This window comes from Myotis lucifugus, unplaced genomic scaffold (assembly GCF_000147115.1).
Source record: "Myotis lucifugus unplaced genomic scaffold, Myoluc2.0 scaffold_488, whole genome shotgun sequence".
NCBI classification, from domain to species: domain Eukaryota; kingdom Metazoa; phylum Chordata; class Mammalia; order Chiroptera; family Vespertilionidae; genus Myotis; species Myotis lucifugus.
In genome coordinates, this window is record NW_005871536.1 from 175,369 (window position 1) to 189,312 (window position 13,944).

Genomic DNA, 13,944 nt, shown 5'->3' on the forward strand with positions numbered 1-13,944 from the left:
CTGATCGATGTTTCTCTCTCTCTCCCTTCCTCTCTCTCTCAAATCAATGAAAACATATCCTCAGGTGAGAATTTTAAAAAACAAAAAAAGAAAAACCCAGCCTTCATTCAAAAGCCAGCCACATTTTCATGAAGGTCTTCCCGCAGGTCTCCGATACAGTCTTCAGGTCCTCACAATCCACATTCACAGAATTTCTTTTTTAAAAAGACATAGAAATTACATATATGTCTTTTAAAAGCAAAACAAATAATATGCTCTTCAAAGAAATAGATATTTCTTTGGCATTCTCTACAACTTAGAATAAGCACTTAATAAAGAGCTGTAAATTGTTTGAATGGAAAAACTTTCTTACAAGATATCTCAGCCCATATAGGACTTGTGACTTGAGTAATAATCCACAGAAGGAAAGCGATGCAATAAGTTCTACCTTTATGTTAATTCAATCTCCCTCCAGCTCTACTGATTTCATAATACTGGCTATGTGCCACCCAGAAAAATTAAGTGGTAGTTAAAATACAAAGGCCTGGAAAATGGAGTAAAACTAATGTCCTGAGGCAATGACAGACACTTAAACACATTTAAATACACTATGCTTTAGATTTTTGAATTTAGAGATTGGATGTCAAAGACCAGAATTTTTATAAGTATGAAGAAGGTCTTTAAAAAGCACAGAGAATTCAATTATTATTCTCCACTGATCCATTTGACTACTCCTCCACACAGAGTTTCAAAACCACAGGAATGCGGGTTTTAACAATCTTACCATTGAGCTATATCATAGAGATGCTCATTTGCATGTTGACAAGGCTTTTACAGATGTGGATGGAAATACACTAGTCCAGTGATTCTCAAACTTCATGGATTCAAAATCAGATATAAGGATATACTGTATAACTGTACATTTGCCATCCTATATAATAATAAACAAACATGGTAATTGACCATACCTTCACTACACCTCCCATTGACTAATCAGCATGGTATGCAAATTAACCGCCAACAAAGATGGCGGCTAGTTTGCATACTACAGGCAGGGCGGGACAGCGCCATCCCGCCTGCCCTGCCGCCATCCGGGCCTGCTATCTGCAACCCAGGGCGGCGGGCATCCTGTGTGCGACCCGACCGAGGGTGGCGGGGCGGGACAGCGTGGCTCCTCTGTCACCCCAGCTTCCATATCACAGCTCCCTTGGGGGCCTAAGCCTTTAGTTGGACATCCCCTGAGGGCTTTCTGGCTGCCAGAAGGATGTCTGACTACAAGCTTAGGCCTGATCCCCCGGGGAGTGGGCCTAAGTCGACAGGTGGACATCTCCCAAGTGGTCCTGGACTGCAAATGGGCACAGGCCAGGCTGAGGGATCCCCCCGCCCGAGTGCACAAATTTTTGTGCACCAGGCCTCTAGTTTGGTTAATAAAATATATTAGAAATTCTAAATGGCAGAATTATGCAGGCCATGGAGAAATTTCAGTGTTATCTTGAAATGTTCTTTAAAGATGTTACTGAATTGATCTAATAAAAAGTGAACCATCTACAGAATAAACCACTTTCTGCTTATATGATAAATGTGAAGAAAAATCTAACTGGATAAAATTATAATGTGAAAAAAAAATAAGCACCTCAAAGAGCAAGAATAAAGCTTTCCTCTGAAGTTGTAATTTCCACATTTTTCTTTGTATGCATGATGAATCATTCTAAATATGAAGATACCATTATGGACATTTGTATCCTTAATTCTGAAGACATTTCAGAGTAGAGAAAGTTAAATAGAGATAGACTCTCTAACTTTGGCCTGTATTTTATCATTTTTATTTAAACCACAAAGTACTTTCTGATCCACAATGCTGTAAAATGAACTAGCTATGGAGCCTTCTATTTGAATCCATGCTACCTGGCCACCTTGTCCAAAAATGGAAGAGAGAGAGAGAGAGAGAGAGAGAGAGAGAGAGAGAGAGAGAGAGAGAGAGAGAGAGGTGTATTAAATGAGAAAAATCTATCAACACATCCTCTTAATAGTAAGTGCCAGATATACTACAATGCCACTGTTCTCAAAACTGCCTGGTACTGGCACAAGAACAGGCATATAAATCAATGGAACAGAGACCCCAGAAAGCCACTGTAGCCAATTAATATTTGACAAAGGAGGCAAGAGCACACAATGGAGTAAAGACAGTCTCTTCAATAAATGGTGCTGGGAAAATTAGATACATGCAAAATTATAAAATTAGACCACCAACTTACATCATACATAAGAATAAGTTCAAAATGGATAAAAGGCTTAAATGTAAGTTGCAAAACCATAAAAATCTTAGAAGAAAACATAGTCAATAAAATCAGACACGTCATAAAATTTTTACTGATACATCTCCTAGGGCAAGAGAAACAAAGAAAAAATAAACAAATGTAACTATATCAAACTACAAAGCTTCTGAATAGCAAAAGAAACCATCCTCAAAATGCAAAGGGAACACCCGGTATGGGAGAACATAATACATCTGCTAAGGGGTTAATTTTCCAAAATATACAAAGAACTCAGATAACTCAACAACAAGAAGACAAACAATCCAATTAAAAAATGAGCAAATAATTTAAATAGACACTTCTCCAAAGAGGATATACAGATGGCCAATAGACACATGAAAAAATGCTCAATGTTGCTAATCATCTCAGAGATGCAAATTAAAACCACAATGAGACATCACCTCACACCTGTCAGAATGGCTACCAATAACAGATCAACAAATGACAAGTACTGGTGCTACTTATTTGATCAAACTGATTAATAAAAAATATTTTTAAGAAAAATATCTTGAATGTATCGAAAGAGTCTAATGTATTCTTACTCCTTCCCTCTTGGAATCCCTATGGTGCTCCAAAATATTGCCAATGGAATTGGTTCCTGTGGTATAATTTGCATGCCACTTTTATTTAGACTTGTTATGAAACTCATAAAACAGCACCACTAATGCACCTGTCTTCAGCTGAAACTGGTTTGCAAACAGCTTCTTTTAGGCAGTGCTGGGAATTTACAGTAATAGAGTATTCACATAAGCCTGTCAGAAATTCATCTTACCTGATAAACATATCATTCCCTGATAGCAAAGAATTAGCAATGTAATAAAGGAAAAATACATCCAAAGCATGAGGGTTAAAAGTCTCCCTGTGACCAATGGAATCACTTATATCCACGAAGATTTTCAATTTCCATGATTCTTTAGTTGGTGTTAAGAAATAAAACAGTAAATGGTAGGCTCTAACTATCCTATCTAATAATAGAGAAACATGGTAATTAACCGTAACTTTGCTACCCTTCCCATTGGCTAATCAGCGAGATATGCAAATTAACTGCCAGCCAAGATGGCGGCCAGCAGCCAGGCAGCTGAAGTGAACATGAGGCTTCCTTGCTCCAGTGAAGGAGGAAGCCAACGTTCCCCGCCTGCCGCAGCCCAGCTCTGAGCTTGCTCTCTAAGAAACAATGTTGCAAATATAGAAGCTAAACAAAACCCAGAAACCTGCTTTCAGTCAGCTGGGATCTCAGAGCTGGAGTCGCAACAAAGTTTCAAATACAGAAGGTAAACAAAGCACAGAAACCTGCTTTCAGCAGCCAAGGTCTCAGAGCTGGAGCCGAGCCTCAGAGCTAAAGCTGGCTCTCAGCTCCAGTGACAGCCATAGAAGGTAAATAAATCCCAGAATAAAAAATAAAAATAAAAAAAGGAGAGGTTGGAGCTTCAGTCACCCGCCAGCCTGAAAACGGCCCTCAGCCCCTCACCCAGACTGGCCAGGCACCCCAGTGGGGACCCCCACCCTAAAGGGGATGTGGCCAGCTGCAAACAGCCATCATCCCCTCACCCAGGCTGGCCAGGCACCCAAGCGGGACCCCCACCCTGATCCAGGACACCCTTCAGGGCAAACCAGCCGGCCCCCACCCATGCACCAGGCCTCTATCCTATATAGTAAAAGGGTAATATGCCTCACTGCCCCGGTGTCAAGCGGAGCTGTGAGGCCTCCCAGCACTGGGATCAGCGGAGCCACGAGGCCTCCTGGCCCCTGGAGCAGTATGACAGAGGGCAGCGCCCAAACCCCCTGATCGCCCTGCGGCTCTGTGCGTGACAGGGGGTGGCGCCACAACCTCCCCATCGACCCTGCCTTGAGTGTGACAGGGGGCAGCGCCCCAACCCCCCAATCTGCCCTACCCTGAGCGTGACTGAGGGTGGCATCGCAACCTCCTGATCCGCCCTGCTCTGTGGGTGACAGGGGGAGCTCCCCAACCCCCTGATGGGCCCTGCTCTGTGCGTGACAGGGGGCAGCACCCTAACCCCCTGATTGGCCGGCTCTGTGCGTGACAGGGGGTGGCGCCGCAACCTCCCCATTGACCCTGCCTTGAGTGTGACAGGGGGAGGCGCCCCAACCCCCCAATCGGCCCTACCCTGAACATGACTGGGGGTGGCATCGCAACCTCCTGATCCGCCCTGCTCTGTGCATGACAGGGGGCAGCGCCCCAACTCCCCAATCAGCCCTGCTCTGAGCCCGACCAGAGGCTGCGGGGCAGGCACCTAGGGATTGGGCCTGCCCTCTGCCACCCGGGAGTGGGCCTAAGCCAGCAGGTCGTTATCTCCCAAGGGGTCCCAGACTGTGAGAGGGATACCCCCGCCCCTCCAGTGCACAAATTTTTGTGCACCGGGCCTCTAGTTTATATATAAAACGTAAAATGCTAACACCTCTTATCTTCTAACAGTGGAAAACACAAGATATAGTTTTAACCATAACTATGGTCAGACGCATCATTCCAGGATGCCTTTGAAGAAGCTAGTCCCTGACTTCTATTTCTATCCCAGGCGTTCTGATATCAGTCAAAAAGTAGGTATGATAAAGGTATAAGTAGCATTTTCTTCACTTTAGTTTGACATGCAACGGTGTAAAACATTGGCATATGCACATTCTTGATTCAAAATTAGTCCAAAGAAGATTATCTAAAATCCAACAAGATTTATAATCTTTCACATATCCTGCTCACTATGGCTCTTTAAGTCTCTTTTCTAGGTATAAGATTCAGTCATATTTGCTAAATCATAGGAAATGAATATATTTATTTTTAGGTAACAATTCTAAAAATAAAAACATATAAATCTTCCCCCATTTCTTCCTATACTTAATACATGCAAATTCTTTTTAAAGATCATTTATAATAAATCAAAATAAGTTCAAATCAGAGGTTACAGTGCAATGATACTTAAATGCAAAATAATTATGACTTTATTGTTGAGAGAAATTTAAGGTATGTTTTTAAAGATATATATTTTAGCATTATAATTCCAGAGTGTGTGTGTGTGTGTGTGTGTGTGTGTGTGTGTGTATTGATTTCAGAGAGGAAGGAAGAGGGAGAGATAGAAACATCAATGATGAGAGAGAATCATTGATCTGCTGTCTCCTGCACGCCCCCTACTGGGGATTTAGCCCACAAACCAGGCATATGCCCTTAACTAGAATCGAACCTGCGACCCTTCAGTTGACAGGCTGACACTTTATCTACTGAGCCAAGCTGGCTAGGGCTAATTCCAGAGTATTAATCTACATAAGTCCCCATTTTCCAATTCACTTATTTTCTTAGTTATTTTTAAAATATATTTTTATTAATTTCAGAGAGGAAGGGAGAGGGAGAGAGAGACTGAAACATCAACAATAACAGAGAATCATTGATTGGCTAACTTCTGCACGCCCCCTACAGGGGATTGAGCCTGCAACTCGGGCATGTGCCCCTGACTGGAATCAAACCCAGGACCTTTCAGTCTGCAGGCTGACGCTCTATCCATTGAACCAAATGAGTTGGGGTTTATTTAGTTTTTAAATAAAAACTATAATAGATTCATAATATTAAAAAGTTTAAACAATATAGTAATGAATAAAATATAATTTTTTGCTTATTTCCTTTGTCTACCTCATTTATATTGTCCTAAAATTTAGCATCTTAAGAGTTTTTAGAATTCATTCAATATTTTTTTAAGAATATACAATAGGCCCTGACTGGTTTGGCTCAGTGGATAAAGCATCAGCCTGCAAACTCAAGGGTCCCAGGTTCGATTCCGGTCAAGGGCATGTACCTTGGTTGCGGGCACATCCCCAGTGGGGTGTGTGCGGGAGGCAGCTGATCGATGTTTCTCTCTCATCGATGTTTCTAACTCTCTATCCCGCTCCCTTCCTCTCTGTAAAAAATCAGTAAAAAAAAAAAAGAATATACAATAGAACATGCATATATTTATGTCTTTATTGCGCTCAGAGTGTTAAGCAACTTGCCTGTGGATACTAAACCTAACAAGTTATATAGCCAAATTAAAACTTGGGCCATCCGATTTCAAAGTCCAGATGTTTCATTATAGCATAATGACAGGATAGATTTTTTTACTGTTAAAATTTTTTAAAGCAACTTTTGTTTTTTCCTTTTTAATTATGTACTTTTAAATATGGAAATCTTCCCATTTGTGCAGACATATCAGTGGCATCTTGCATCATGATTATAGTATAGCACATAAACTATTTCCCAGTCTTTAGCGTTATATGTTTTCTTCCTTTGGGAAATTTATTTTCAAATATTTCTCTTTCAGCTTCAGAAACTGCAAACACTGGTATAGCTCTAGACCCTGCACCTGTGCTGCTCCCGGGGTCACTGAGGAACCCCGGGTCCCCTCCGACATCACTCTTGCTCTACCAGAGCTTACCTTTCCTTTGCTGATGATGAAGAAGGTGTCCCCTCTTGCACCTTGCCTGATGATGTACTCCCCATTTTCATAGTGGGTCTGAAAAATAGAAATAGCAACAGAAAAAAAAACACATTAAGAAAGAAGTCATTCACCAAACAACCCAACCTCTTCCAATATCAGCTCCTGTAGGAGTTTTACTCAAACCTAGAATCCATCATGGTTTAAGAATAACTAATAGTCAATGAACATAATAATTGCATAGAAGTCATTTCTATCATATTCATTTTTAAACTATTTTGTTAATGCCATTTTTCCAGATGATTACATTCATAACTTTCAATCCAATCATTTTAAAAGTTTGATGAAAATATTCTTTTCTCTCATCAACTGAGCATAAAATAAAACAGCAGAGCTGCTAATTAAACTGGTCTCCTGTATTATTTTGTTATTCTCATTTAGCTTTAGTATTCTCCTAACGATGGCCTTTTTTTTTCCCTGAGAAATTACTGTGGCATCTGAAGATCTTCATTTTGAAATCATGTTGACTTTTAGTGTGGGTTTGATGGCCCTAGTTACTTTTTAAGGCACTGCTTCATGCTTTACTGTCCTTGCTTCAGCAATTTAGATTTGGCTCTGTCAAACAGAACGTCTTCATTTTAGGGACTAAAGTCTAGCCGGGCATCTGTGAGCTCATAAACTACCAAATGAGGAGCAAAGGAAGGCAGAAAGAAGAGGACCACTGTCCGCGTGTCAGTATTCTGACCCTGTCACAGCCACTAGGTTCATTCCCAGGTTTGAGATAATTCCTGAAATAGACAGAAGTAATTTCTTTAAGGGGAAGTGGAAGAAAGTGTATTGCTGTGTCATGAGGTGTAACAGGGAAATGAGAGCTGTGCCATCTGCCTTCTTCTCTGTAGCTTAGCAAGGGAGCCATATTTGGAGAAAGGAAATATTGCTTTGCACACTCCTTAGGGAAGAGACTTTGTGGTTTGCATGTGACTTGGCTGTGATTTGTCTTTACACTTCAGTACCACATTTCTGAATACTTTAGTCTATGTGCTCTTAAAATTGCCTTTCATTAATACTTGACATTGAGAAAAGCCATCATTTTCTTAATATGGAAAATTAACATACTACCTAATCTCTCTGTGTGTGTTTTTTGCTCAAACACAACTCATTTTCTTATAAAAAGCTTTAAAATTAGGATTATAGAACACACATTCTTCAACTGATTTATTTCATTTAACAAGATATCTACTAGTATGGTCTTGCTGCTTTGAAAAGATCTGTATGACATATAGATTTGAAAAACAAATGGTGATTCCTACTTTCATTTATCAATTCAACAAACATTTCTGAGTGTCTCTGATCAGGTCTGATGATGCAAAGATGAGTCAGACAAAAATCTCATAGTAGCGCCGACTGGTACATCTTTCTTTGATGGCAGCAATGTTATATAGCTGCATTGTCCAATCTGGCAGCCTCTAGCTGAGCTGTTGAAATGTGGCCAAGGTGACTAAGAAGCTGAGTTTTTAAGTATATTTAATTTTAACTACTCATATGTGGTTAGTAGCGATTATATCAGATAGGGCGGGTAGTAGCTAAAGTTGACCAGGGAAGAGTCTTTGTCTGTAGCAGTGCCAGCCTGACCTAGCCTCTCTGTCATCTCAGTTCAGTGCAGTCAGGAGGAAGACGTGTGAGTGAGAAGCTTCTAGCTGAGCCCAGCCTCAGCATTAGAGTGTCCACATCTAAAGCCCCAAATACCTTAGGGCAGAGACAAGCCATTTCTATCACATCTGAATTCCTGACCCACGAAATCTGAGAACAAAATGGCTCTTCCTCTGTGCCACTGGGTTTCAGGGTGGTTTGTTACACAGCAGTAAATAACCTCAACAGGCAGAGAGGGGGCTGTGACCCGGTATGTGGCTCCTGCCTTCTCCTGGAAGCTCTGGCTTTGATTGGTTCTAAAGTTCAAGCCCATCAGCTGCTGTGGTGAAAGATGGTGTCTTCCCCATCTTTGGGGTCTCAGCTGAGAGGGGAGGGAAGAGTCTGGAACCCAGCCCAGTCAGAATGGTATCCCTAGCACAGTGGGCAAAGCACTTTCATGACCCTTGTCTTGTGGAAGCTTTGCAATAACCAGAGGAGGGGTTTCAATATGAGAAGTTGAAGCAAACACAGTGACTAACTAGCCAAAGGTCATATCGTCAATAAGAGGTTAAAGCAGCACTCAATGCAGGTACTTCTTTCCTGTCCCATGGTGAACTGTGCTGGAGTTAGTGAAAAATATGGGCCATTCTCCTCCACTTCCCCACCCCAGCCTGTGGCTGGAGGGGTTTGTGTGGACAATCACTAGCATCTTATACTTTGCAAAGAAGAGATGTGTCCAAGTCACCTGTCAGGGATAAACAAATAGACTGGTCCCAGCTCCCTGGTTGTAAGTAAAAGAAAATCCAACCATGACTAGCAAAATGGGAAGGTACTGAGTAACAAAATAGTTAGTGGCATCCAAAACTTCTGGATCCTGGGGTTAAATCAGACCTTGGCCTCCCTCTTGTCCTTACAAGTCTGTCTGTCACACACTAGCTTCTCATGAGGGTCCAGGGTTTGCCAAGATGACAGTCGGTTCCCCTCCTGTCCAGACCAGCTGGCTCTTTCATGATTTTAGGTCCTTCATCCCGCAGAGTAGAAAGTTGAACAGGAATATCTGCAGACTGTTTATTAATTCATGGAAATTATCCAATCACCTTCTTAATATTATCTGATAGGGTTTTGTAACTTGACACCCACAATTGCCGTATCAGTTACTTTAGCATACCTATGCAAGTATTCACAGTTCATATTTCCATGCTGCATAAGCCCACAAACTCAGGGGTCCTGAGAAGAGCCTATGGAACAATGGCCCAAAGCAGCCCACCTCCGGGAAAGATAATGTTCATGGTGTTATGGGATCACAATGACTGTGCTGTCCTGAAATGTCCAATTGCACCTGCGGGGAAGATGATCAGGCATGCTGATGCTTCAAGAGTCTCTGTAATTATGTCCCGCAAATGCCAGCAGGTTCACTGTTTTTTGAAGGTCACTTTGCAGCTCTACCACTTCTTTATTTCCAATTAAATCAAAGAAAAACATAGAATTTAGAATGGCCAGAAACCTGAGCAACTCTTAGACATCTCCATCCTTATCTTCTCCCATTCTCACCCTCATTTATTCTGTTTTAGGAACACTGGCTCTTTCTGTGCCTTGTGCTTACCAGACTGGCTCCCTCTTCAGAACTTTGCATTCAGTAAACTATCTAGCATACTCCTCCTCAAAATATTTGTCATTATCTTGTTCCCATTATTCAGGCCTCAATGAGACCTTTCTATTTATAATGTGCCCTTCACCACCACTCATTTTCTAGCCTACATTTTTACAAGGTGTTTTGTTGTTGTTGTTGTTGTTGTTGTTGTATTGCCAGGCTCTCCAAAGGTGTGTGATACAACTCTACACTTTGGGTGATGACAAACAGCTGCAAACCATAGCACAACTGAGCCTCCTGTGAGAAAGGCCTATCACACCCGTCATGATTTAAAATTATCCTTTTAGGTTTGCTGTCTGTGACCACACCCCTGTCACCTGCTGCTTAGAGAATTGAGGGCATTTTACATTTATTTCCATTGTTTCACTTAGAACAATATCTAGCACAAAACAGGCATTCAATATATAATCTAAACTAAGGATAGATTTGGTCCACACCCTTTTATTTTAAACTAGAGGCCCGGTGCACAAAATTTGTGCACTTGGGGGGGAGGGGTCCTGCAGCCTGGCCTGCACCCTCTCGAAGTCTGGGAGCCCTCAGGGGATGTCCGACTACTGCGGAGGCGGGAGAGGCTCCCACCACCACTGCTGTGCTCACCAGCAGTGAGCCCGGCTTCTGGCTGAGCTGCTATCCCTTGTGGGAGCGCACTGACCATCAGGGGGCAGCTCCTGCATTGAGCATCTGTCCCCTGGTGGTCAGTGTGCATCATAGCGAACAGTTGTTCTGCTGTTTGGTCAATTTGCATATTAGCCTTTTATTATATAGGATGGGAAAGTGGAGTTATAAGTGATAGATTAGAGGGATGGATAGAGAAAGAAAATTGACAGCATATCTAAATGTAAGCAATGCATTCCCCCAAGACAATAACTTGGAATAATGTTTCTGAAACTTGAGAGTTAAAAAAGCCAACCTTGTTTTTGTCACTAGAAGAAAAATGGGTAGAGCTTTTTATTGTTCATATGTATGTATTTGTATTCTCAAAATTCAACATTAATATACATTTCCAGTTAAATTTACAATTCTACACATACTTGCTGACATTTGACAAAAGGCATACTGCAACACTGGATATGGCTCTTAGAGGCCTTGGAAGTGGCTCCTTGGTAATATGTACAATTCATTTTCATTTTTTCAAATCAGACTCATAATTTTTATATTAAATATATTGCATTTATTTAAATTTATTGGGTGACATTGGTTAATAAGATTATATAGGTTTCAAGTGTACCGTTCTATGATACATCATCTGTATATTGCATTGTGTGCCCACCACCCAAAGTCAGATCTTCTGTCATCATATATTTGACCCCCTTTATCCTTTGCTACCTCTCCACCCTCCTCTCTGGTACTCACATACTGTTGTCTGTGTCTATGAGCCTAAAAATTCCACCAAAGAACTAATAGAAACAATAAATATAGTAAAGTTGCAGGAAACAGAAATCAATGTCCAAAAATCCACTGCATTCCTATATACTAACAATGAAATTTCAGAAAAAGAAATTAAAAAAAAAACAAAAACAAATTCCTTTTTTAATTGCAAGAAAAGGCTAAAACACTGACGAATAAGCTTAGCAAAGGATGCAAATATACTGGATTTTAACTGGTGATTTTATTTTCAACCCCCTCATTCTAAAATAACCTGTAATTAAAGTCATTTAATATGTAAAAATTCTGAAGTATATCATTCTGAAGTAAATTACCACCTTCATTATTTCAGTCAGAAATTATACCTTTATACCTATGGATTTTTTAAAGTTTAAGGTTGGCGTTATCCCTGTCTTTATTAAATCACAGAACATCTATCAATTGACACTGCCCTAACGATTACAGCACGGTGGTAATTGCTACCAATTTTAAAAATAACTGCAATAAGTATGAACCACTTTAGTGTGCCTGAATACTACATTCTTGAGGTGAAAAATAACAATTGGAACATCAGCGAGTTAAAAGTCAATATGGTCTCAAGTCATGATTTCTGCCTCATTTTTTCAGAGGACAGGTATATTTTAGAAGAAAAGTATGGCATCAGAAAGGAGAAAACTTTCTTTAAAATATTTGCGTCTACCTTTCTGGAGCCCAAATCAGTGAAAGTCCTCAAAGGAAATTCTTACTTCTCCTCAACAACCCATATTTATTTCAAAGACAAGACCTCTTTGTGGAGAACAGGATCACTGACCAGCTTTATCAGTCAAAAAAACAACACCACTCTAGTTAGTAGCCACAAAGTATTTCTTGGTCCAAGAATTTTCTTCTACTTGGTAAACTCTGATCATTAGACACGTCTGGGTGTAGATTATCCAGGGTTACCAAGAAAGACTGACACAGTCATTATTACACCATAACATTTCACTTTGCTATCTTTGAACTCTGGGATTTGGAATCTGAAGTTGGGGAAAAATCTATTCAGGAGCCACAGATTTCAACACAGAACTAGGCCTCTACTAACCACAGACAGCAAATGTCATGTGGGGGCCTTTCTCTCTCATAGAACTAAATTATCAAGGGGACCTGTTCATTTATGAAGCATTTCCATAGATAATATCTAGCCTTTATCAGTCTACAAGTTTGATGTACTTTCCTTCCTATATTCTAAAGGAAAATTAAAACTTCCTGATATCCCCAACCACAAATTAACCAAAACACTGAAAAAAAAACAGCCCAACAAATCAAAGCCTGGGACTTGTTTTTTCTCTTCTTCAAACCACCACCATCCTGTCCCAACCAACTGGACATCTGGGATACATATCTCTCTACTACAGATTTTTTTTCTATTTCAAAGCCATGGCTCACCTTTCACTCGGGACACTTTCTTAATTTATAACCAGTACTTTCCCACACCTGTTGGGCTGGACAACGACTTGGCTCCTTGGCTGCTCATACTTACCTACAAAATCCCCCTTCACCAAAACTAAATGTCAGGTCCACATAAGGGACACGCCCTTGTCAGGGGAGTCTGGTCATTGATTAATTTCAAATAGCGTTTATCTGAGCTCTCTATACTTGAGACACTGCATTTGGCACTGAGGCATCAGGGATATGTGTGACACAGTCCATAACTTGAGAGGCAGCATAGCATGGGGATTACATATGTGGATACTGGAGCCAGACTGCCTGGTTACAAATCCCAACTCTGCAACCCTAAACAAGTCACTTAACCCTCCTGCGCAGTTTCCTTTTCTGAAAAGTATAATTATAGCTGCATAAACAGGCTTTTGTGGGGATTAAATGAGTTAACAGACACAAAGCATAGAGCTTGTCCCATTGTAAACAGTATATACCAGTAAATTATTTTTTTATTACCAAAGAAAGTTTAGTGTAAGGAGATAGGATGGTACACAAATAATTTACCAGAAATAATATGTAGCTTTTCCCAGGCAGGTAGCAAATCCCTGCTGAATGGGGAGAAGGAGCAAGGGCTTTCCAAACAGAGGGAACAATATTTGTAAAGGCACAGAGATGGTGAATGTATGCAGTTTACAAAGAGAACAGGTCAGAGTGGCTGAATCTAAAAACTCACAGGGTTGCAATGCATTTATTTTTATTGGGTCATTTTCAATTCTACTATCATTACTCCAGTGACCTTCAAATGCCTTGGACAACTGGAAGCTTCATGTGTTCTTTACCGTTCTGTCCTCAATCACAGAAATTCACGGCAGTAAACTTCACTCCCCACCTTACTCCATATTCATATGTACATAGATCCCTAATGAATGCTGTGTGGACAAGAAGAAATGCAAAAACACATCCTGAAGAGACAAAACAGGGAAGCTCAGCAAAAATAAACACACACTTGGTCTGCTTAGACATTTCCCCAAGACAATCCCACTGTGACTGGTCCAGCCAGGTGCATGTGGGAAGGAAGGATGGTTTCAAGATCACCATAATCAGTGTCCTCAGCCTAACCACGGGACCACCATGCCACTGAGAATGAGGATGCCAGTGTTAATTAGGAGCGCTA

General features: G+C 40.9%; 1 protein-coding gene across 1 annotated transcript in view; it reads right to left on the reverse strand.

Moving 5' to 3' along the window:
* LOC102431010 (cGMP-dependent protein kinase 1-like) overlaps nt 1–13,944 on the reverse strand; it is a gene marked incomplete at its 3' end in the record, with an annotated part of 335,328 nt that overhangs the window by 174,511 nt on the left and 146,873 nt on the right. The window contains exon 4 of the mRNA XM_023744824.1: nt 6,707–6,784. Coding sequence (XP_023600592.1) covers nt 6,707–6,784 — 78 coding nt within the window. The remainder of the gene's footprint in view (nt 1–6,706; nt 6,785–13,944) is intronic.